The sequence below is a fragment of the Euleptes europaea genome, chromosome 21 (assembly GCF_029931775.1).
Source record: "Euleptes europaea isolate rEulEur1 chromosome 21, rEulEur1.hap1, whole genome shotgun sequence".
Lineage (NCBI taxonomy): Eukaryota > Metazoa > Chordata > Lepidosauria > Squamata > Sphaerodactylidae > Euleptes > Euleptes europaea.
Window position 1 is genome coordinate 11,984,691 of NC_079332.1, and position 21,965 is coordinate 12,006,655.

Consider the following 21,965-nt stretch of genomic DNA (forward strand, 5'->3'; position numbering starts at 1 on the left):
TGCAGAGGAGGGGAGGGCCGGAGGGAGGGGACCCCCCCTCCCGTGCTGGTATAACCCACCTCCTCGGGATTCTTGCACGCTCTGGAGACCCCCGCCCTAACTCTTTTGAGTTTGCATGGGGGGAAACACACCCGATTGCTAAAATAATAATAATAATAATAATAATAATAATAATAATAATAATAATAATACCACCACCACCCTGGAGCAGATCTCTTTCGCTACTCTCCCTTGCAAAGTGGGGGTGGGCGAAAGTATATTCTCAGCCAGCCCCCTGCGAGCAAGGACGATCCGAATCCGGTCTGCTTTTGCAACCGAAGCGGGGCCCGAGATCGGAATCTCTTTCCCTTTGCAAAAAATAAAAATAAAAATCGCAATCTGCTTTTTTTTAAAATTGCAAAAATAAAGATCGCAATCTATTTTTTTAAATTGCAAAAATAAAAATCGCAATCTGTGTTTTTTTTTTTTTAATTCCGGGAAGAGGGGTTCGCACGCGGATCGCCTTGCGAGGGCCACGCGCTGAATTCTCCCCCCCTTCCGAGGGGCGTGTGTGTGCATAGATGTGCATGCTCGAGAGAAGGGACAGCAATCTCTCTCTCTCTCCAGCAAATGTGCTTTTTTGGGGTTTTTTTTTGCCTCTGGGCTTCGCCTCTCCGCTAAGGGGTGGGTGGGTATAAACCGGAGGGGGGGGGAGGTTGGGAGCGAGTGGGGGGGGGGGGAAAGGAGGGACTGGTAACTCGCTGCCTGTCTGGAAGGGGGCGAGCTGTCTCCGAGCAGGTGATGATGGGCGTTTCGGGATTGACTTGGCCGCCGTCTGCTTGGGTTTCACTTCGCCTGTGATCCTCGGAGCAAATATGCAGAAGTACCGGCTGGGCTAGTCCTGGGGAGCCGCGGAAAGCCCCCCCCCCTCTCCCCCAGCAACGATCCCTACGGACCCGGGAAACGCAGACCCCACCTGGTTTTTTTGGGGGGGGCGGGGGGGAGCCGAGGGACCCCCCCAAAAGCCTCCTCCTCCCCCCCGCGCCTCTCCAAGCGCGCAGAGAAGGAGGCGAAGGTGCCGGCCGGCCGGAGGGACCCCACCGGTGGCTTCCTCCCCCCACCCCTCCCCGAGGGATGGTGGATATTTGGATGGTGGATATTTTCCCAGCCCATCGAGCGGGGCTGGAGCTCCTCGGCGGCACCGCTGAAGCGCAGCGCGGGCGGAGGAGGGCGCGATGAGGACCGAGGCCGGCCTCTGGCTCCTCGGCTTGTGCTACCTGGTGGCCGCGTTGGCGGAGGTGAGTCCAACCTGGGGGTGGGTAGGTGGGTGGCTGGCCGGGTGGGGGAAGGTGCATGCTTAAGCCCTTGCTTTTTTTGCGCGGGGCGTGGGGGGGAGGGGGAGATCGCGCCCCCCGGGAAGGTCCCGCGTAAAAAGGGTTGCAAGTCATGGCCAGCGCGGGGAGGCTGACTTGCGAGGAGACGCGCGGGGCCGTGGATGCCAGGGAGGTTTGGGCGCTCTTTGGGTGCGCGTTTCCCCAAAACTCGACCATGGGGCCCTTTACGCACGGGAGGTTTTGCCTGGGGTTCGCCGCTCTCTAGATGCGCATTTCCCCCCATCCAGATTCTCAAAACTCAACCATAAGCCCCCATGCAGAGTTTTGAGAAGGGGCCATTTATGCCTGGGAGGGTTGGCCACTCTCTAAATGCACATTCCCCCCCATCCGGATTCTCCAAACTCAACAATAAACCCCCATGCAGAGTTTTGGGGATTCGGATGGGGGGAAATGTGCATCTGGAGGGAGGCGAATCCAAGGCTAAAACCCAGCGTTTTCTAGGAGGGAGGGAGGGAGATCTACAATTCTGCAAATATTCTGCAAGGGGGGGGGGAATTGCAAAAATAAAGGCGGGGGGCGGGAGGAGAAAGGGGACACGATCCACTCGCCGCGGAAAGGGCCGCCGCTGTGATCCGGAAGATCTCCCGCTGGCAGATCCTTTGCAAAAAAAAAAATACGATTTTTTTTTGGCACGCCGATCAGGCGACACGCGTGTCGACGGGCGCCCGTCTGGACGCGCTCGGCCCCGGGCGGCCTCTCGGGCGGCGTGACTGCCGCCTGCCGAGGCGTGGAGCCGGTGGGGGGGGGGGAGAGAAAGACAGGGGAGGAGAGGGATTTAATAGCGCGGTTTCCTGTTAATGAGAAACTAGGATGAAACTGCGAAAATAGGAGGAGGAGGAAGCAATTAGGAGCCCTGCTTTTTTTTAATCCCCCCCCCCCACATAATGGGTGTTAGGATCTGGGTTGCGATCCCGGAGGGCGGGGGGAGGATTGTCCACATCCCTCTCCCCCCACTCCAGCCCGGGTCTGAAATTCTCTTTATAAGGTCAAAAGAGAAATCTTGAGTCCCGCTGAGTTCAATGGACGCTTTGCGGCTAGAAGAGTGAGTTGTCTAGGTGCAGCTTTATTTTTGGGGGTGGGAGAGGAAATCATATATTTTTAAAGTGAATTTCGGCCCCCTCCGGCTTCCATTCCTACACGTCAGGGGCTTCTTGAGGAATCCCTCTCGATTTCTCTGCCTCCCTCCCTCTCTCCCCCCACTTGAGGATTTATTACAGGTGGCCATGGCTGGGGAAAGATTTGTGAGAATGGAGTGGTGGAGTGGGGGGTTGGAAAAATGGTGAGCTGAATTTGCTGTGGCTCCGTGGCTCCTGAACTGGAGATCCGGTTCGTTTTTTGGGCCGACGTGGGAAACCTTGGGTTTGCTCAGGATCTGTCATTCTATACCCCCCCCACAGATAGATAGATAGATAGATAGATAGATAGATATGGATTGGGAAAAGATAAGTTGGACGAGGAAAGATTCTCTGGTTCTGGCCAAACTGTCTGTGTTTTTTGCACACACACACACACACATCCCACATTGCCTTTTCCCCATGCGTTGCTTTACTCAGAAGGAAACTCCCCCGAGTTCATTGGGGCTTACGCCTGTGCCAGCTTATGGGTGCTTGGCCACCGGATGGCTGCGAGGGCACCAGGAACACTCCCCCGCCAGACTGCTAGCGTGTTTACTCAGGAGCCAGCCCCCTTGACCTCCCTAAGCATCTTCGCACCAAGTCACACCCCCTGCTCCCTCCCGTGGTATTTATCCCCCACTAAATATGGTACAGCCTGATCTCGTCAGATCTCAGAAGCTAAGCAGGGTCAGCCCTGGTTAGTATTTGGATGGGAGACCACCAAGGAAGACCAGGGTTGCTGTGCAGAGGAAGGCACTGGCAAACCACCTCTGTTAGTCTCTTGCCATGAAAACCCCATAAGGGGTCGCCATAAGTCGGCAGCGACTCAACGGCACTTTACACACACACACACACACACACACACAAATATGCTCTGGATCGTGGGTTTTTTGGGGGGAAAATCGCCAGATTTTGGAAAATTTTCCGGGGTGGAGGGGTAGAGTGGAGGAAGAGAAAGAGGCACAAAATGCATATTTTGGGGGAGCTTCCCTGTAAACAAGGAGGTTCTGGAACTAATCTTGCTTCCTGGAAAAGGATCCGGTTTGGACACCTGCTAGATATGCTGGCTGGAGGCAAAGTTACAAGACAGGGTTGGATGCAATTGCGAGGTTTTTTTTTTTTTTTTAGAGAACCCCCCCCCCCGTTTTTTCCTCTATTTATTTAGCAGTCTGTGGTTGGGTCGGGAAGGTGGATAGTCAGTCCTGAGAGCAAACACTCCTCTCTCTTCCGTGGCCGCAGATTCCTCCGTTCGAAAGGAGAGAAGAGATTGATTGGCTTGGTTTCCCCCCCTTTTTTTAAAGGAAGCCGAGATCCCCCAAGAAGTAATCGAAAGGCTGGCTCACAGCGAGATCCATAGCATCCGCGACCTGCAGCGCCTCCTGGAGATTGACTCCGTAGGTAAATTATTCTCCTGCCTTTCTACTTCTTCTCCTTTTTAAAAAATAATGCCTATGTACATCTATTCCAAATCCAGCGTGGAGCAGCGTGGCTGTGTTCATGTGTCGCACCGGGCGAGGGAAGACCCAGCAGATTCGGACAGGTGTCGGTTTCCTGGGGCGGGCGGGCGAGGGTGTCATAAATGTGTTCCATTCCGCTCTTCATTCATTTCTGCTTTGGGCAGCCTGATGTAACCCAAAGGTCAGCCCTGGGAGGGTGGCCGGCTGAGTCAGGCGTTTTTCAGAGCCGCTAGAACATTTTGGCCGGAACAGGGAGGCACAGCTTCCAGCCCGGCTAACGCTGCGTTTGGAGTTCCCACAGTTCTGATATTTTAAAGGAATGCATCTTACCAATCTATACATCTATCGATCGATCTGTCTGTCTAAACAGGTAGTCCCCCACTTCTGTGCTCCAGCGTGGTGTAGTGGCTAAGAGCTGCAGCGAGCCGGCGTGGTGTAGTGGTTAAGAGCAGTGGTTTGGAGCAGCAGAGGCGAATCTGGTGAACCGGGTTGGTTTCCCCACTCCTACACATGAAGCCAGCTGGGTGACCCTGGGCTAGTCACACTCTGTCAGCCCCACCTACCTCACAGGGTGTCTGTTGTGGGGAGGGGAAGGGAAGGTGATTGTAAGCCAGTTTGATCCTGAAGTGGTAGAGAAAGTCAACAAATAAAATCCATCTCTTCTTCTTCTCCTCCTCCTCCTCGCCAGTTTCAGAGTGCTCAGTTTTTTGAAGTGTTGGTTGGCAGGATTGGTATTGTTTGCAACGTAATGGCTGAATGGAATCTCATTTCCAGGGGCGCGGGACAGCTCCGGAGCGTTGCATAATATTAGCGGTATTGGTTTCTGCGGTACTATAATGTGGGAAACTCGCTTTATCGTGTACAGTGACAATCTTGCGGGGAAGGCCCACTTTACAGAGAGAAAACTGAGGTTGATGCTCAAAGGTGAGATCCTAAGTGGAGCCACACCCTCCTAAGTTGATTGACTGCAGTGGATGTAGGAGGGCATAACTTTGCATAGGACGGCGCTGTAAGTCTCTGGATGAATTGGGTTCTGGGCCCACAGTCTCTGTTCAGTATTTTTCCCATCCTTGGATAAAGGTATTTCTTTAGCTTTGATTGTAGAGGGTTGGGTTTGCACATGCATGTGCACCGTTCAGGTTTTTCTGCATTAGATCGCGGCGCTGTTGTTGGCCGGCAGTCGATTGCGCGTTCCGCCGCAACGCGTTGTGTTTGAATCGGGGAGGGAGGCCTTTCGGTGGTCCAGAGGGGCCCTTTCTCATGTGCTAGGCCCTTGCTGAACATGTGCGCATGAGCCAGCCTAAAGCCGGGTTTGAAATGCCTCAGCTGAAAGACTGGCAAAGCGATGTGACGTCGGCTTGAAATAAACATTCGGGATATTTGTTTGCGCTTAAGATTTCCTTGTCTCATTTTCAGAGCCCAGCGGTCTCATAAAGCTAGATAGCCTTATGTTTTTATTCCCTTCCCTGGTAACCCTGCTAAGATAAGTTGGTTTTGTAGCCGGATGTGACTTTCTATTTTGGTGAGTATTCATATATATAAATATATTTCCAGGAGAATTTCTCTAGCTGGGAAGAATTCCCATCTCACGTTGTTTGTAAATCATGCCACTGTGCTGTTATCTTTAAAATCCATCGCCTTGGGGTCGTTTATAAAAAAAATATTCCAGGCAGTGTCTGTGAATGAAGTCATGTCTCTACAAGATGGTGGGCTTGTAAGAGAAAGGGAATACAAACTCGTCCTTCTGACTTTCGACCAGAAAGTCTTTCAGCTGAGCTTGCAAACGATCAGGGTTTCTCTTGTAAAACAGGCTAGCCCCAGGTTATGTGCTACAAAACCACTACAAACGCTTTGTGCTGTTTAGTAATAATTTTACACGCTGCGATGGACCTGACTCGTTGATAAACTTAATCTGATGCAATTGTCAGCGCTGGATCCCGACGCCACCCAGACGATGCGCAGTGCGCTAGGAGTGGGATTGCTTTTTGTTTATTTCCTTTTTGCAAAAAAAAAAACCATGAAACAAACAAAGAACCTTCAAGGAAAACCGAAGGGGAAAAGTCACAACCCGTCTCGTAGCTGGAGCCAAGAATCTGGCAAGTTGTTACTTGTGTTATTAATAGTGGAGGTGCTTCTTTTAAACAAAGGCATAGTTGTTAGGCTTTGGAGGGAGGGAGAAAGAGATCGCAGGGTTTTTTGGAAGCTTAATGTCAGCTCAAGTCTTGGAAGGATCTGCTGGAGCGTACTCTGCTTTCCGTGGGGCTGTTCAGGAGCCAGTGGCTTCAAGATCGCAGCCTAAAGGCCCAGTCCACCGGGAAGTTGTCCTGCGTAAGCCCCATTGAAACGATCAGGAGTCACATGAAAGTAGGGCCCATTCGTTTCAGCGAGGCTGGCTCAGGTTATGATAGGAATTCACATAATCCTACAACCTTAGCCGAAGCTTAAGTCAACATGAGTCTGGTTAGGGCCTGGATGGGAACTCTGGCAGGTGCTGCTTCCCCCCCCCCCAAGGTGGAAGTCAAGTGGGATACAGCCAGATCTTGGAAGCTAAGCAGGGTCAGCCCTGGTTATTACTTGGGTGGGAGTCCACTAAGGAAGTCCGGGGTTGCTTTGCAGAGGCAGGCAATAGCAAACCACCTCTGCCGTGGCCCGAGTAGGCCGGGCTAGCACAGTCTCGTCAGATCTTGGAAGCTAAACAGGGTCAACCATGGTTAGTACTTGGATGGGATGCCACCAAGGAAGTCTAGGGTTGCTATGCAGAGACAGGCAATGGCAAACCACCTCTGTTTGTCCCTGCCCTGACCTGGATGGCCCAGGCTAGCCTGATCTTGGAAGCTAAGCAGGGTCGGCCCTGGTTAGTACTTGGATGGGATGCCACCAAGGAAGTCTAGGGTTGCTACACAGAGGCAGGCAATGGCAAACAACCTCTGTTCCTTTCTGCCCTGACCTGGATGGCCCAGGCTAGCCTGATCTTGGAAGCTAAGCAGGTTCCGGGTTAGTACTAGGGTGGGAGACCACCAAGGAAGTCTAGGGTTGCTATGCAGAGGCAGGCAGTGACAAGCTGCCTCTGTTTGTCTCTTGCCTTAAAAAACCTACGGGGGGACCATGAGTCAGCTGCGACTTGATGGCACTTTGAACCACGACCAAGCTAGTTTCAGGAGGGTAGTCATGTTAGCCTGTGGTAGAAGAGCTAGATTCGAGTCCAGTGGCACTTTGTGTGCTAAGCTGTTAACTTGTTCAGAATTTTCTACACACATGTGAACCGCTAGACCAACACTGTTTTTGGGATACGGCTTCTCTTTACAATCTAAAGGAAGGTTAGGTGGCATTTATTTATGCAGAAAATTCGGATCCCTGTGTGTGAGATAACTGCCTTTCTTAAACAAATTCTCACGGTCGAAAACTTCGCACCCAGTTTTGATTTTTTTTTGGTACCGATGTTGAGATTTGCAGGGACCATCCATACCCTCTTTTCACATGGATACCTTTGAGTACCACTTCACTGAGTTTGACTTCTGCGAAAACCCAACTGAAATAAATGAGGATTGTGTGAGAGGCACTGCCTGCTGAGTGGAACTCAGCATAATAAGATTGAAGGAAGATGTCATAGAATCATAGAGTTGGAAGGGACCACCAGGGTCATCTAGTCTAACCCCCTGCACAATGCAGGAATTTGACAACTACCTTCCCCCAACACACCCTGTCATCTCAGGGCAAATATTCCATTTTCAGTAACTCTGTTCAGATGTTGCCAAACTGTACTGTGGATTAATGTAATGTCTAAACTGTCGGTCAGTGTTGTTGTTTTTTTTCCACCTGGTGGCAAACTGGAAATGCCATGGTCTCTCGTGAGTTTGCAAGCCATGGTTTGCACTAACCATAGTTTGGAGTGATGTCTGAGTTGACAAACCGTAGTTAACAGCCATTGCTCTGCCTCTGTCATGGAGTTGGGAGTGAAATGAAACTGATGGGAAATGTAAGCAGAAAGGCTACTCTCTAAACCAGGGTTTTTTGCTCATTGGTCATTTGGAAACTTAGCCCAGGGTTTGGATTCTGAAGTTCAGTAGGCACAAACTGTGGCTTAGCAAAGTGTCTCAAATGAAGCGCTGTCTTCTATTCCTCCCACAAACCATCGATATGAGAAGGCCTGTGGTGGATTTCATTTGGAACTGCTGCAGCAATAGAAGAAGAAGATGTCTGGGGTTATTTAAGTGTATGGATTTAGGTTGCTCTGTAGGTCTTAAGCAGGTATTAGAGCCAAGGAGAAGGGCAGAGGGATAAAATCTGATGCAGTGGAGCCAGGGCTGCCGTAGGATGTTCCCAGGTACCACAATCAGCCTCTTAAGAGTCAGCATCAAACGCTTAGGTACCAGCCTCGCTGAGAAGGCCATAGCTCAGTAGCTATTTTTTGCTGTAGAAGGCTTGGGTTCAGTCGCTGGCATCTCCAGTTGAAAGGACGTCAAGTAGCAGTGTCTGGCTAAGAACTTAGAGAGTGGCTGCCAGCCAGAGTTGACAAGAGTGGGCTAGCTTGACCAGCTCTCTTGCAGGGATTGCCTGACTCTGTGGTGGAAACTTGGCTTTGCGGACAGAAGGTCTCAGGTTCAATTCCCCCAGCAATGAAGGAACTCAGCTGTTGGAAAGGGCCTCTCTGCCTGAGACCACCGTGGAAAGCTGCTGGTAGTGAGATTGAACCTTTGCCACTATTATTTATCTAGGACGTGGGGCAAAGGGACTGCCGGAAACCCTCAGCCTTCCCCATTTGCCCTGGAAAGTTCTGAACCCCCTCCAAGATTTGTGGAAAACCCATATCTCCTCCATGAAGAATCATTGGGGTGGATCCTAGCCCAATCCTACCACTCCACTGAGCAAAGTTTATTAATCTTTTAATTCATTCCTTAAAAATATTTATACTCAGCCTTTCCTTTTTGGCTTGTTTGACGCCTCCAATCTAAGGAACCTAGTGGGAGGAAGACTTCTTAGTCTGAAATGTAGGGTTGCCAACCTCCAGGTAATAGCTGGAGATCTCCCACTACTACAACTGATCTCCAGCTGATAGAGATCAAGTTCCCCTGGAGAAAATGGCTCCTTTGGCAATTGGACTTTATGGCATTGAAGTCCCTCCCCTCTCCAAACCCTGCCCTCCTCAGGCTCCGCCCCCAAAATCTCCCACCGATGGCGAAGAGGGACCTGGCAACTCTACTGAAAGAAGAAGACGTGGTGGATGGCTGGATCCACCTCACTGACTTAGGCCCACATTTTCCAATATCGCCAACAGAGTGGTCCCATGAGTTTGTCATCGGTGACTGACTCTCCTGGGGGTCATCCACAGAGGGGAATACAGAAGAAGCCCTGCCGTTTCCCTTTCAGCAAAGCAAACAATATATCTGTGATTTGTTGAGTCAAGAGAGTCTCTTCTGTCTTGCTTTCCGACCGGTTTTGACTCTGCATTTTACTGGAGGGATGAATGATAATTCTCATAAAATTAGAAAACCACGCCTCCAGATCATCTGGCATCATTAAAAAACACACTCAACATACTGCTTATCAAGCTTTCTGTCTTTTTTTTTTAGTTAGTTAAAAGGAGGCCAGATTGTTCTTTTACTATCTGGTCTTGTAACACAGTAGGAAGTCCACTGGAATGCTTGGGGCTTTGAGTATGCCCCAGAATCAGACCTCCCTAGAGTAAGCCACAAGTCTTCAAGGCATGCCTAGTCCAGCTCACACCCAGGATATGTGTGATATCTTGCTTTGAAAAGTTTTACATGGGAGTAAGTGACATGTGCGTCAGTGGGAAATAATTTATCTCTTGACTCATTCTAAATTCTTGTGGGGGTGGTTCCAACTTTGTAGATTTTACATCCCACGTTTCTTCCAAAATGGAATTCAAGGCTTTCCCAAGATCCCATGAAACTATCTTATACTAAATCAGACCCTTGGTCCATCAGGGTCAATGTTGTCTACTCAGACTGGCAGCGGCTTCCCAGGATCTCCTGTGGAGGTCTTTCACATCACCTACCTGCCTAGTCCCTTTAACTGGAGATGCTGGGGGTTGAACCTGGGACCTTCTACATGCCAAGTAGATGCTCTACCACTGAACCACGGTGCCTCCTCAGAACATAAGAAGAGCCATGAACACATGAAGCTCTCTTACACTGAATCAGACCCTTGGTCGATCAAAGTCAGTATTGTCTACACAGACCGGCAGCGGCTCCAGGGTCTCAGACAGAGGTCTTTCATATCCCCTACTTGCCTAGTGCCTTTAACTGGAGATGCCGGGGATTGAACCTGGGACCTTCTGCATGTCAATAAGATGCTCTGTCTCTGAGCCACAGCCCTTCCCCTAAGGGGGACGATGCTGTAAGCCAATTTTGAGTCCAAATTGGGGAGAACTCCCATTCAGGCACTGCTAGACCCACACCCAAGTTTGATGTATCTTTCAGCCTTAGTTTGGTTGCAAGAGGGGCGGACCCTGTAAGCCATAATGAGCTCCACAAATTTGTTTTAGAAATATGGAAGGGCAACGGTTTTTGTGTGTGCATGATTTTGAGTGCCTGCATACAGCTGTGGGTGATTGATGTAGTCCATCATAGAAACAGTAATAATGGGAAAACGTTGATATTGCCTGGTGTTGTTATTAACAGATTAGCAATCTTTTCATCTTGGGACAGCGTACATTTTGCTTCAAAGTGCACATGTGTAATAAAAGGACATGTCTGAACGACTGTCACCAATTTCCTTGACATTCTGAAATCAGGTCCTGTGCTTTATTGATCAGAACCAAGAACAAGTGGACAGGGAGAGAAGCTTTTCTCCCTCTCTCATAATACCAGAACGTGGGGTCATCTGCTGAAGCTGGAGGGGGAGAGATTGAAAACAGAGAAAAGGAAGTATTTCTTCACACAACGCAGAGTTAAATTGTGGAACTCGCTGCCCCAGGATGTGGTGATGGCTGCTAACTTGGAAGGCTTTCAGAGGGGAGTAGACATACTCATGGAGGAGAGGGCTATCCATGGCTACTAGTCTAAATGAATACTAGTCATGATGCATACGTATTCTCTCCAGTATCAGAGGAGCATGCCTATTATTAGGTGCTGTGAAACACAGGCAGGATAATGCTGCTGCAGTCGTCTTGTTTGTGGGCTTCCTCAAGGCTATCCATGGCTACTAGTCAAAATGGATAGTAGTCATGATACATACCTATTCTCTCTAGGATCAGAGGAACATGCCTATGATATTAGGTGCTGTGGAACACAGGCAGGATAAATGCTGCTGCAGTTGCCTTGTTTGGGGGCTTCCTAGAGGCACCTGGTTGGCCCCTGTGTGAACAGACTGCTGGACTTGATGGGCCTTGGTCTGATCCAGCATGGCCTTTCTTATGTGGTGATGGCTACCATCTTGGAAGGCTTTAAGAGGGGAGTGGATGTGTTCATGGAGGAGAGGGCTATCCATGGCTACTAGTCATCATGATGCATACCTATTCTCTCCAGGATCAGAGGGGCATGCTTATTCTATTAGGTGCTGTGGAGCACAGGCAGGATAAATGCTGCTGCAGTCGTCTTGTTTGTGGGCTTCCTAGAGGCACCTGGTTGGCCACTGTGTGAACAGACTGCTGGACTTGATGGGCCTTGTTCTGATCCAGCAGGGCTTTTCTTATGTTCTTATGTTAACATTCTGCACCCCAGAATCTCCGTCTTTTGAAAAACGAAGCGCATGTATGTGTCGGAGTCCCTTCATGGTAATAGGTCACTTTTTCATTTGTTTGGAGAGAGGAACTCGTTGGTTTCAGGTCTTTGCGGTTGTTTGTGGGTGCCTTCTGTCGCCTGCGCCAGTTGGTCTCCTGCCCTTCTCCTTTTCCTCCTTGACTGTAAGCCTCACTTGGCCATTGGTGCTGGGTGAACCGTTAGCCCAGGTCACGCGTGCGGGAGAATAAGGTGGTGTTTAGATAGCAGAATGGTAGAAGAGACTGAAGCAGTCCAAACTGCAGGTGGTGAACCTTCCTTTGCATCAGACAAACAGGAAACGCCTGCGTTTTCCAAATTTTCCCCATTAGGCCTCACTCTGGAATGCTGGTGTGCTATTTTGTCATCTTCTTTCTTGGATAAGAAAGAAGGTACCCAGTAATGCCGCCGTGCTGTTGACCTTGTCATTTATTGCTATTTTTTTCTTCTCTTAGTAGACCTAGTCTGAAAAAGTAGCCTTAAAAATCAATCGAGCAAACAAACAAATCTGTGAGTTTGGATGTCACATGCATACATGCCCCTGCGCATGCACATTAGGGGAAAAAAAGCCCTCAACGTTTTTAGCGCCAACCCAGAAAGATGATCAGAAGGAACAGATTGTGTAGCCCTAGGTGCGCTGGAGTTACTTGTGGGAAATCTGGTGGCCTCTTTTGCATGCTACACTGAGTTCCTGGCGGACAGAAGAAGTCATCGATGATGGTTGAAAAGCACCGGTCCCAACACAGATCCCTGAGGGACCCCACTGCTCACATCCCTCCATTGTGAGAACTGACCGTTGATTCCTACTCTCTGCTTCCTATTTTTCATCCAGCTCTCAATCCATAAGAGGATTTGTCCTCTTATCCCATGACTATGAAGTTTGCTTAACAGTCTTTGGTGGGGGACTTTGTGCATAGTTAAATTGTGGAACTCCCTGCCCCAGGATGTGGTAATGACTACCAACTTGGAAGGCTTTAAGAGGGGAGTGGACATGTTCATGGAGGAGAGGAGTATTCATGGTTACTAGTTAAAATGGATACTAGTCATGATGCATGCCTATTCTCTCCAGGAACAGAGGCGCATGCCTATTATATTAGGTGCTGTGGAACACAGGAAGGATGGTGCTGCTGCAGTCGTCTTGCTTGTGGGCTTCCTAGAGGCACCTGGTTGGCCACCGTGTGAACGGACTGCTGGACTTGATGGGCCTTGGTCTGATCCAGCATGGCCTTTCTTACGTTCTTCTTATGTTCTTAAGAAGTCAATGGGAATTTTATATATTTCAGAGACTTGTGCTTTTTGTACATAAACCAGGTCACCTGTACAGCTTCTAGGTTTGCACCGTGCCCACCTTTCTGTTCTTGTTTTTAAGCAGGTGTAGCAACTCTAAGGAGCTCCCTTATACCAACTTAGACCATTGGATTTTCTAGCACACCACTGTTTCCAGGATTGCAGAGATTTTTCCTACCTCAGCTACCTTAGATCTTGCATGTCATTGATCCCCCTGCAACAAATGAGTTGGGATATCCATGTTCTGAACACACACACACACACACAAAGCTGCCTTCTACTGAATCAGACCCTTCAGTCCATCAAGGTCAGTATTGTCTGACTGGCAGCAGCTCTCCAGGGTCTCAGGCAGAGGTTTTTCACATCACCTACTTGTCTAGTCCTTTTTTTAAACTGGAGATGCTGGGGATTGAACCTGGGACCTTCTGCATGCCAAGCAGATGCTCTACCACTGAGCCACGGCCCCTCCCTTCAGATCCAAGTTGAGTTACGTTAGGGGCATCTTTTGGGTGTTTTTTTTTTTAAGGGAATGGGGCAGGGAGACCACAGGGAAAATTACCAATTGAAAGGAGGATTTTTTGGGGTGTGTGTGCTTTTCTACAAACTTCATAGAGGATGGAATTTTAGCGGTATCGGTTTTCTCCACAACAAGGTGCATGTGCCAAAATTACTGCTGCTGTGATTTGACGCAAGGAACCCCTCTTTCTTTTGCATGAGCCCACTCCAGAGAAAGAAAGGGAAAGATATACATCAGCAGTGAACCAATTCAGTTTTGCCAGCCAGAGTTAACAGGATCTTCAGACTGAGAAGGCTGAAGAAGGCTCATTTAAGTTTAGCTGGCTGGGGTTAAACCCAAGTTCTTGTGCATGCTAAAGCATGCGCTGCACCACTGAACTAGGCCCCTTCCCAGAGTCAATGTCATAATACTTGTTAATTTAGCTTACGGCCTAAGTGTCTTGCTTTCCTGTGGCAGATATCGCTGGCCAGCTGAAGGGGTGGGATGGGGGAAATGGTGGGCTTTGTTAAACTGACCTCTTTATCCAGCAGATGGCCTGCCCTTCAGGCCATCTCTGTGAAACAGAAGAGCAGTTTTTGCGCTGGCACGGTGTCGCAGGATACCCTCCTATGCATTTATGCATTAGCCAGTCAGTGTCAGGGTGGACTAAAACAACTGCCCTATGAGGAGTGGTTAAAACGCTTAGGGTTGTTTAGCTTGGAAAGAAGGGGAGACATGATAGAGGTGTACACAATTATGCATGGTTTGGAGAGAGTGGACAGGGAGAAGCTTTGCTCCCTCTCTTGTAATGAGGGGTCATCTGCTGAAGCTGGAGGGTGAGATATTCAAAACTGAGAGATTCAAAATGAAAAGGAAGTCTTTCTTCACACAAGGCATAGTTCAGTTGTGGAACTCCCTGCCCCAGGATGTGGTGATGGCTGCCAACTTGGAAGGCTTTAAGTGGGGAGTGGACCTGTTCGTGGAGGAGAGAGGTATTCATGGCTTCTAATTAAAAAATGGATACTAGTCCTGATGCATACCTATTCTCTGCAGGATTAGAGGAGCATGCCTATTATATTAGGCGCTGTGGAGCACAGGTAGGATAATGCTGCTGCAGTCGTCTTGCTTGTGGGCTTCCTAGAGGCGCCTGGTTGACCCCGTGTGAAGACTGCTGGACTTGATGGGCCTTAGTCTGATCCAGCATGGCCGTTCTTATATTCTTAAAAACACACATCATACAACTCCCCCACAAACCAACCCAATATTTTTAGGCACCTCTACGAACAAAGCAGTACAAATTGCTCGAGATACCCTGTTCTTCATTTGAAAACACTAATGGTGCCGCAGCGCATAAAAAATTCAAGAGGAACAATTTTGTGTGCGGCTGCGAAAAAAGAAAAGAGTTTTTAAATAAAAATTTACAGGGCCGTCTGTAACTCTTTTGCATTTACAGTGAGACAGCTGAATCGGAGCAGCCTGGAAGACAGAAATAAGCGTGCCTTTACATCACAGTGCCTGTGATTATAATCCTCCCCCCCTCCACAGATTAGTTATTTGAAATACTCATAGCCTGCACTCTCAGCAATACAGCCACCGAAGACAGTTCTCTACAGTTAAAAGGGGGGAAAAAACCTACAGTTAAAAGGGAAAAAAAAAACCTCAGTCAATCAATATCATGCAAAGGGCCAGGGTATCAAAATACTTCGCAAAACTCCTACAATAAGCAACAATACCGAAAGCCGGTATAAAAACCTAGCTGCCAGAATCGATAATAAACATTATAGCCTTTAAAAACCAGGGGAGGAAGAAGGTTTGACCACGGACGAGGAAAGGACGGATTAAAAAAACCTCTCTCAGCAAAGAGGGAATAAATGAATTGATGTGGCGACGGCTGAATAGTTGTGGAAGAGGAGGAGGGGGGCTATTCTAAAATCACTGTGCCACTGCAGAGAAGGCCCTGGGTTTGCAGTAGAAGTTGACTGTCCATGGTGCTGATAGGCTAGCTGCTTGTACGTCAGGAGCCTAGCTTTGCCATCGTTTTTAGCATGGTCTGTGCTTTTGAAAATATACCTTACAGAACTTGCACAGCACAGCCAATATATTCAACAATATCTTTGTATTCAGCAGATAAGCACATACACAAATCCACCCGTGTCAACCCTTCACCAATGAACTATGACTCAATCATTAAAAACAATCTTATTCCTAACATAGCATACAACTTATTCTATAGACGGACATTCTCCTCCAGAGGCACATCAAGCCGTTTTGTATAGACATTTTTTTCAATTGATTTATTAGTTTCTTGACTTGCAATTTCCAAGTGCATGTGTTCCTATGCCAGACATTATAAATGTAAATGTAGCTTGCTGCTTACTAATCTTTATGTTCCTGGGCTGTATCCTGGAGGAGAATGTCCATCTTGTTATCTACATCATATGGACTTCCAGCACTAAATTGACTTGTGCAATATATAGGCTTTTATAGCCATCAATACTGTATGTGCAACTATAGAATAAGTTGTATTCTATGCTAAGAATAAGATTGCTTTTAATGATTAAGTAGAGTCAATAGAATATAGATTAAGTAGAGTCAATAGTCTATAGAATCATAGTTCAATGGTGAAGGGTTGACACTGGTGGATTTGTGTATGTGTGTATATGCTGAATACAAAGATATTGTTGAATATATTGGCTGTGCTATGCTAGTTCTATAAGCTAATATTGGGCATAGGAAGGTGTAAGTTCTATTTGTAGATAATTTGAAAATATACCCGCAGATCAACAAAGGACTGAAAGGATTTTCAATCGAATAATGGTATATTTATTTAATTGTTCACGTAATTTCTACCCTGATTTCCTGCCCTCACCAGGTCCACCAGGGCGGCTAACGGATTAAAAAACAACAACGTACGTCATAAAAAAATGTCTTAAAAACCATTAAAGCACATCGTTAAACAAACCCAAGCTAAAATGTGTGTGTATGTGTGGTCACATCACAGCTGATTTATGGCGATCCCGTAGGGTTTTCAAGGCAAGTGATAAGAACATAAGAAAGGCCATGCTGGATCAGACCAAGGTCCGTCAAGTCCAACAGTCTGTTCACACAGTGGCCAACCAGGTTCCAAAGATGTTCGGAGGTGGTTTGCCATTGCTTGCATGTTCTTATGAAGCTGATGGGTAAGGGGTACAGGACAGACAACGGGAAATACGCCTTTACTCAACAGGGAATTGAGTTGTGGAATTCCCTGTGATGGCCATGAGCGTGTACGGCTTTGAAAGGGTGTTATCGACAGATTCATGGAGGAGAGGTCTATCTGGCTACTAGCCATGGTAGCTAAAGGGAGCCCCCATGTTCAGTTAACCTCTGAAACATAGTGCTAGGAGGCAACATCAGGGGAATCATAGAGTTGGAAGGGACCACCAGGGTCATCTAGTCCAATCCCCTGCACAATGCAGGAAATTCACAACTACCTCCTCCCCCACACCCCCAGTGACCCCTATTCCATGCCCAGAAGATGCCCAAGATGCCCTCCCTCTCATGATCTGCCTAAGGTCATAGAATCAGCATTGCTGACAGATGGCCATCTAGCCTCTACTTCAAAACCTCCAGGGAAGGAGAGCTTACCACCTCCCGAGGAAGCCTGTTCCACTGAGGAACCGCTCTAACTTTTTGAAAGCTGTTTTTAATGTCTAGACGGAGGAAGGCCATGGCCTCTGTGCCGTGTTCGTTAGCCCTCCAGGGCAGCTGTTTGGCCACTGTATGAACAGGGGGCCGGAGGAGATGGACCACTGGTGGGATCTACCACGGCTGTTCTGAAGTTCTTACATCATTCTTAGGATCCTTTGCACCGGAGTCCTCGCATTCTTGCTTTGCAGCTTCAGTTGATAGAATCAAGCTATGAGGGTTTGCGTTCTAATTGGGCCTTTGCCTCCACATGCAGTGAGATACTACAGATGACACATTTTCCCAGGAAATATCCATGAATAAGATATTACATCTCTGGAATGTTGACCTCTGATCCTCCTTTTTTCCCCTCTTTTTTCCTTCCTTCCCCCACTGAGAAATCTCTGTGCGTGCATAGCCAGGCACGCTTTAACTATTTTTTGCAGGAGTAAGTCCCAAAGGACTGGAATTAATCCACAGGAATTACTACACGGAGTTATTCCGGGAGGGACAGTGACATAGTGCGCTGCGATGGCTAAGACTGAGCTCCAAATCAAATGTTAACCAAATCCAAATGTTACTAGAGCCATAAACTCACTCTGTAGCCTTTGGGCAAGTCATGGTCCCTCTCAGCATTTCCTCTGGCTCATGGGGATGATATCCTGCCTTGCAGGGTGGTTGTATGGATTACATATATGGGAAGTTGCTTTTCATGCTTTTACTCCAACCTGTTTTTATGCTGAGGGCTGTTTTGTTTTTTGGTGTTTTAATCTGGAGCAAGGGTGGAGTAGTGGTTAGAGCATTTGGACTATGACCAAGGAGACCCCAGGAAGCTTACTCAAGGAGCAAGGGTGGTGTAGTGGTTGGAGCATTTGGACTATGACCAAGGAGACCCTGGGTAGCTTACTCAAGGAGCAAGGGTGGTGTAGTGGTTAGAGCATTTGGGCTATGACCAAGGAGACCCTGCGTAGCTTACCCAAGGAGCAAGGGTGGTGTAGTGGTTAGAACATTTGGACTCTGACCAAGGAGACCCTGGGTTGCTTACCCAAGGAGCGTGGGTGGTGTAGTGGTTAGAGCGTTTGGGCTATTACCATAGAGACCCCAGATAGCTTACCCAAGGTTTACCCCAGGTACCCCCAAGGTAGGTACTGGGCTACCTTGGGTCAGTCACTCTGTCCAGTGGCCTTCCTTCAAGAAGTTCAGGGTGAAGTTCTATGATTCCCCCTTCGCCGATTAACCCTCACAACAATCCTTTGAAGTAGGTGAGGCTGAGAGAGAGAGTCAGTCACCCCAGGTCACTCAGCCAGCATCATAGTAGAGTGGGGATTTGAACCTGGGCCTCCTTGATTCTGGTCTGACCCTCTAACCAAGGGGTACTCAACATTGTTGACCTTGTGGAAACTTGTGGAATTTCAAGAAGTAGCCATGGATAGCCCTCTCCTCCATGAACATGTCCACTCCCCTCTTAAAGCCTTCCAAGGTGGTAGCCATCACCACATAAGAAAGGCCATGCTGGATCAGACCAAGGCCCCTCAAGCACAGCAGTCTGTTCACACAGTGGCCAACTGGGTGCCTCTAGAAAGCCCACAAACAAGGTGACTGCAGCAGCATTGTCCTGCGTGTGTTCCATGGCGCCGAATATAATAGGCCTACTCCTCCGATCCTGGAGAGAATAAGTATGCATTTTGCTACTATCCATTTTGTCTAGTAGCTACGCATAGCCCTCTCCTCCATGAACATGTCCACTCTACTCTTCAAGCCTTCCAAGTTGGCAGCCATCACCACATCCTGGGGCAGGGAGTTCCACTTCCTTCTTCCCCAAAGAGCCACTCGAAGCTTCCCTTCACGTTGGTGGAGAAGGACGATTATGCAGGAGGCATCACCTTTGGGGTCTGTGGACAGCCCCAAACAAAAGCGGCTGCCTCCATTGCCGGAGGATGCCTGGCTTGGAACCTCCCGACTGGTGGATCCAGTTTTCGGTGGGCTGGTTGCCAGGAAAAGAATTATCGACATTGTTTTTCTTCTTCTTAAAAAACAAAACAAAAATGCACCCGGATTGTCTTGAGGACTATTTTTAAAATCCCAAGCAAGAAAGACAATTTAGTCAGGAAGGATCTTAAGTGAGAAAACCAAAGACGCCGGGCATTTGGCGAATGATTGATCATCGCAGGGAGAAGAAAGTAGCAACAATTCCTGAGAAGACAGTATTGCATTAGATCTATTTCTGCACAACCCCCCCCCACACCCGCTTTCCAGACCCATTTATCTTGAACGAGGCTCGATAATGGTAATTTAAAAACCTCTGGGCTCGATGCCCATCTGAGCATTATAGTAAGACCTTGATGGGTCAAACAAAAGGCTCATCTCTCGCTGGCTTCGAGTTATGGATCACGCGAAAGCAAAAACAAACAGATCGCCTGGGTGCAGCGAAAGTGGTGTGAACACACATTCTTGGCCCTGATCACAAATGCCTCGTAGTGGAGCAGATGCAATTATTTATCGCTGCTGCTCCCAGATGGCCATTGCTGTGCACGAGGCTTCATGGCGCGTGAGAACATGTGTCCCTGCCTGCTTGGATCTCTTTTGGGAGAAAGGCAGGATAAAAAGGCAAGAGAGGTGGAGCTGCAGATGAATGGGATATAAGTTCTCTTGATTCCAGTTAGAATCATAGAGTTGGAAGGTGCCGTAGAGGCCATCTAGTCTAACCCCCTGCTCAGTGCAGGATCAGCCTAGAGCATCCCTGACAAGTGTTTGTCCAGCCTCTGCTTGAAGACTGCCATTGAGGGGGAGCTCACCACCTCCCTAGGCAGCCCATTCCACTGTCAAACAAATCTTAGTGTAACCCCCCCCCCCGATATCCAGCTGGTACCTTTCTACCCATAATTTAAACCTATTATTGCGAATAACCCATTATTGCGAGTTGCATGCATTTAGGTGCTAATTTCAGCATGTGCGTACACCAGGCAAAGAGAATCCTCATATAACTTGGCCCAAGCTCGGGGTTTCTCTCTTAAACGGTGTGCTGACTTGTGCAAAGTATCGGCCTGCGCTCAGCGAGCACACCGGCACAATGCCATTTTGATTCTGGTGTGTTGCTGTAAGAGGTAGGAGGGCAGGCGTACAAATTAAGTCAATTTCACTATGATGTCAGGCTTTATCAGGGGCAGGCATGAAGGGTGTTTGTTCCTTAACCCCACAGCAGTCAGGGTCAGTCGTAGCGTCAAAGGAAAACTTCTACTGACCGCTTGCTGGCAATTCCAGGCTTTCCCAAACACGAGCTGTCATTTGGTAACCTAGGCCCATCACAGTAAAAATGTGAATTGTGAACTGCAGTTGCATTTATTAAGTTGGATCTAACTTCATACTTCTCAAAAAAAAAAAAAAAAGGGTGGTGGAGGAGCACCTATATTGGAGTTTTGGTGCTATGCACGTGGTGTAGTGGTTAAGAGCGTTGGTTAGGAGCGTGGTGTAGTGGTTAAGAGCGGTGGTTTGGAGCGGTGGACTGATCTGGAGAACCGGATTCGATTCCCCACTCCTCCACATGAGTGGCGGCGGCTAATCTGGTAAACTGGATTTGTTTCCCCTCTCCTCCACATGAAACCAGCTGGGTGACCTTGGGCTAGTCTCAGCGCCACCCACCTCACAAGGTGTCTGTTGTGGGGAAGGGAAGGTTATTGTAAGCCAGTTTGAGTCTCCCTTATGTGGCATATAAAAGTTGGCATATAAAAACCCACTCTTCTTCTTCTCCTTCTTCTCCTTCTCCTCCTTCTCCTCCTCCTCCTCCTCCTCCTCCTCCTCCTGCTTCTTCTTCTATTGAACAATTCAATAATCTATCTCATTTCCACCTTGACTTTCCTCCAAGGAGCTCCAAGTGTCACACGTGTTTCCATCCATTTTATGTGCACCACAACCATAAGCCCAGACAATGAGAAGCAGGGTTGCCATCCTCCAGGTGGTGGCTGGAGATCTCCTGCTATTACAACTTGAATATTAATACAATAAGGCAGGAGACACTACAATCTCCAGCCTATAGAGATCAGTTCACCTGGAGAAAATGGCCGCTTTGGTTATTGGACTCTTATGGCATTGAAGTCCCTCCCCCTCTCCAACCCCTGCCCTCCTCAGGCTCCGCCCCCAAAATCTCCAGGTATTTCCCAACCCAGAGCTGGCAACCCTAGTGAGAAGCCCAAAGTCATTCTGTGATAACACTGCCAACCTCCAGGTGGGGCTTGGAGATCTCCAGACGGCAAAGATCAGTTCCCTTGGTGAAAATGGCTGCTTTGGAGGGTGGACTCTATGGCATTATACCCCGCTAGTCCCCTCCCCAAACCCCACCCTCTCAAGTCTCCACCCCCAAATCTCCAGGAATTTCTCAACCTGGAGTTGGCAGCCCTACCCAGTGAGGTTCCATGGCTGGGTGGGGGCTTGAACCTGGGTCTGAAACGCTCCCCTCCGCACCACCCTGGCTCTCCGATGGCAGATGACGTAGCGACTGAAAGCTCTTTAAATTGGCCGACAGCTGTAAAATTGTGAGGTTTACCTGAAAAGTATACCCCTGTGGCACCAAGCTAAGGACTGGGTCATTACCTGCATTTTGAAAGGAAAACCGCAATTGTTTTTTCTTTTCTTTTTTAAACCAACCCAACAAATTCCACCCTCCAGGCTGTGTGATCCCTCCTCGAGACTTCTGAAAGAGCACCTGCCCCCCCCCCCCGCCTGTTAGTCTCACTGCACACCTGAGGCATGAAAATGATTTCATGACCGCAGGCTCTGTTGGGTGTGATTCCTCAGTAAAGCAAAAGAAAGGGAAGGGGTTGGTTTATTGACAGAGCCACAGGGCGTGAGCTGCGCTG

At 48.5% G+C, this 21,965-nt stretch overlaps 1 protein-coding gene across 1 annotated transcript in view; it reads left to right on the forward strand.

The window, feature by feature from the left end:
- The first annotated feature begins 1,207 nt into the window (after window positions 1-1,207).
- PDGFA (platelet derived growth factor subunit A) overlaps window positions 1,208-21,965 on the forward strand; it is a 50,297-nt gene continuing 29,539 nt past the window's right edge. Inside the window, exons 1-2 of the mRNA XM_056866307.1 lie at window positions 1,208-1,277; window positions 3,790-3,886. Of these exons, the coding sequence (XP_056722285.1) occupies window positions 1,215-1,277; window positions 3,790-3,886 (160 nt within the window). The 5' untranslated portion in view covers window positions 1,208-1,214. The remainder of the gene's footprint in view (window positions 1,278-3,789; window positions 3,887-21,965) is intronic.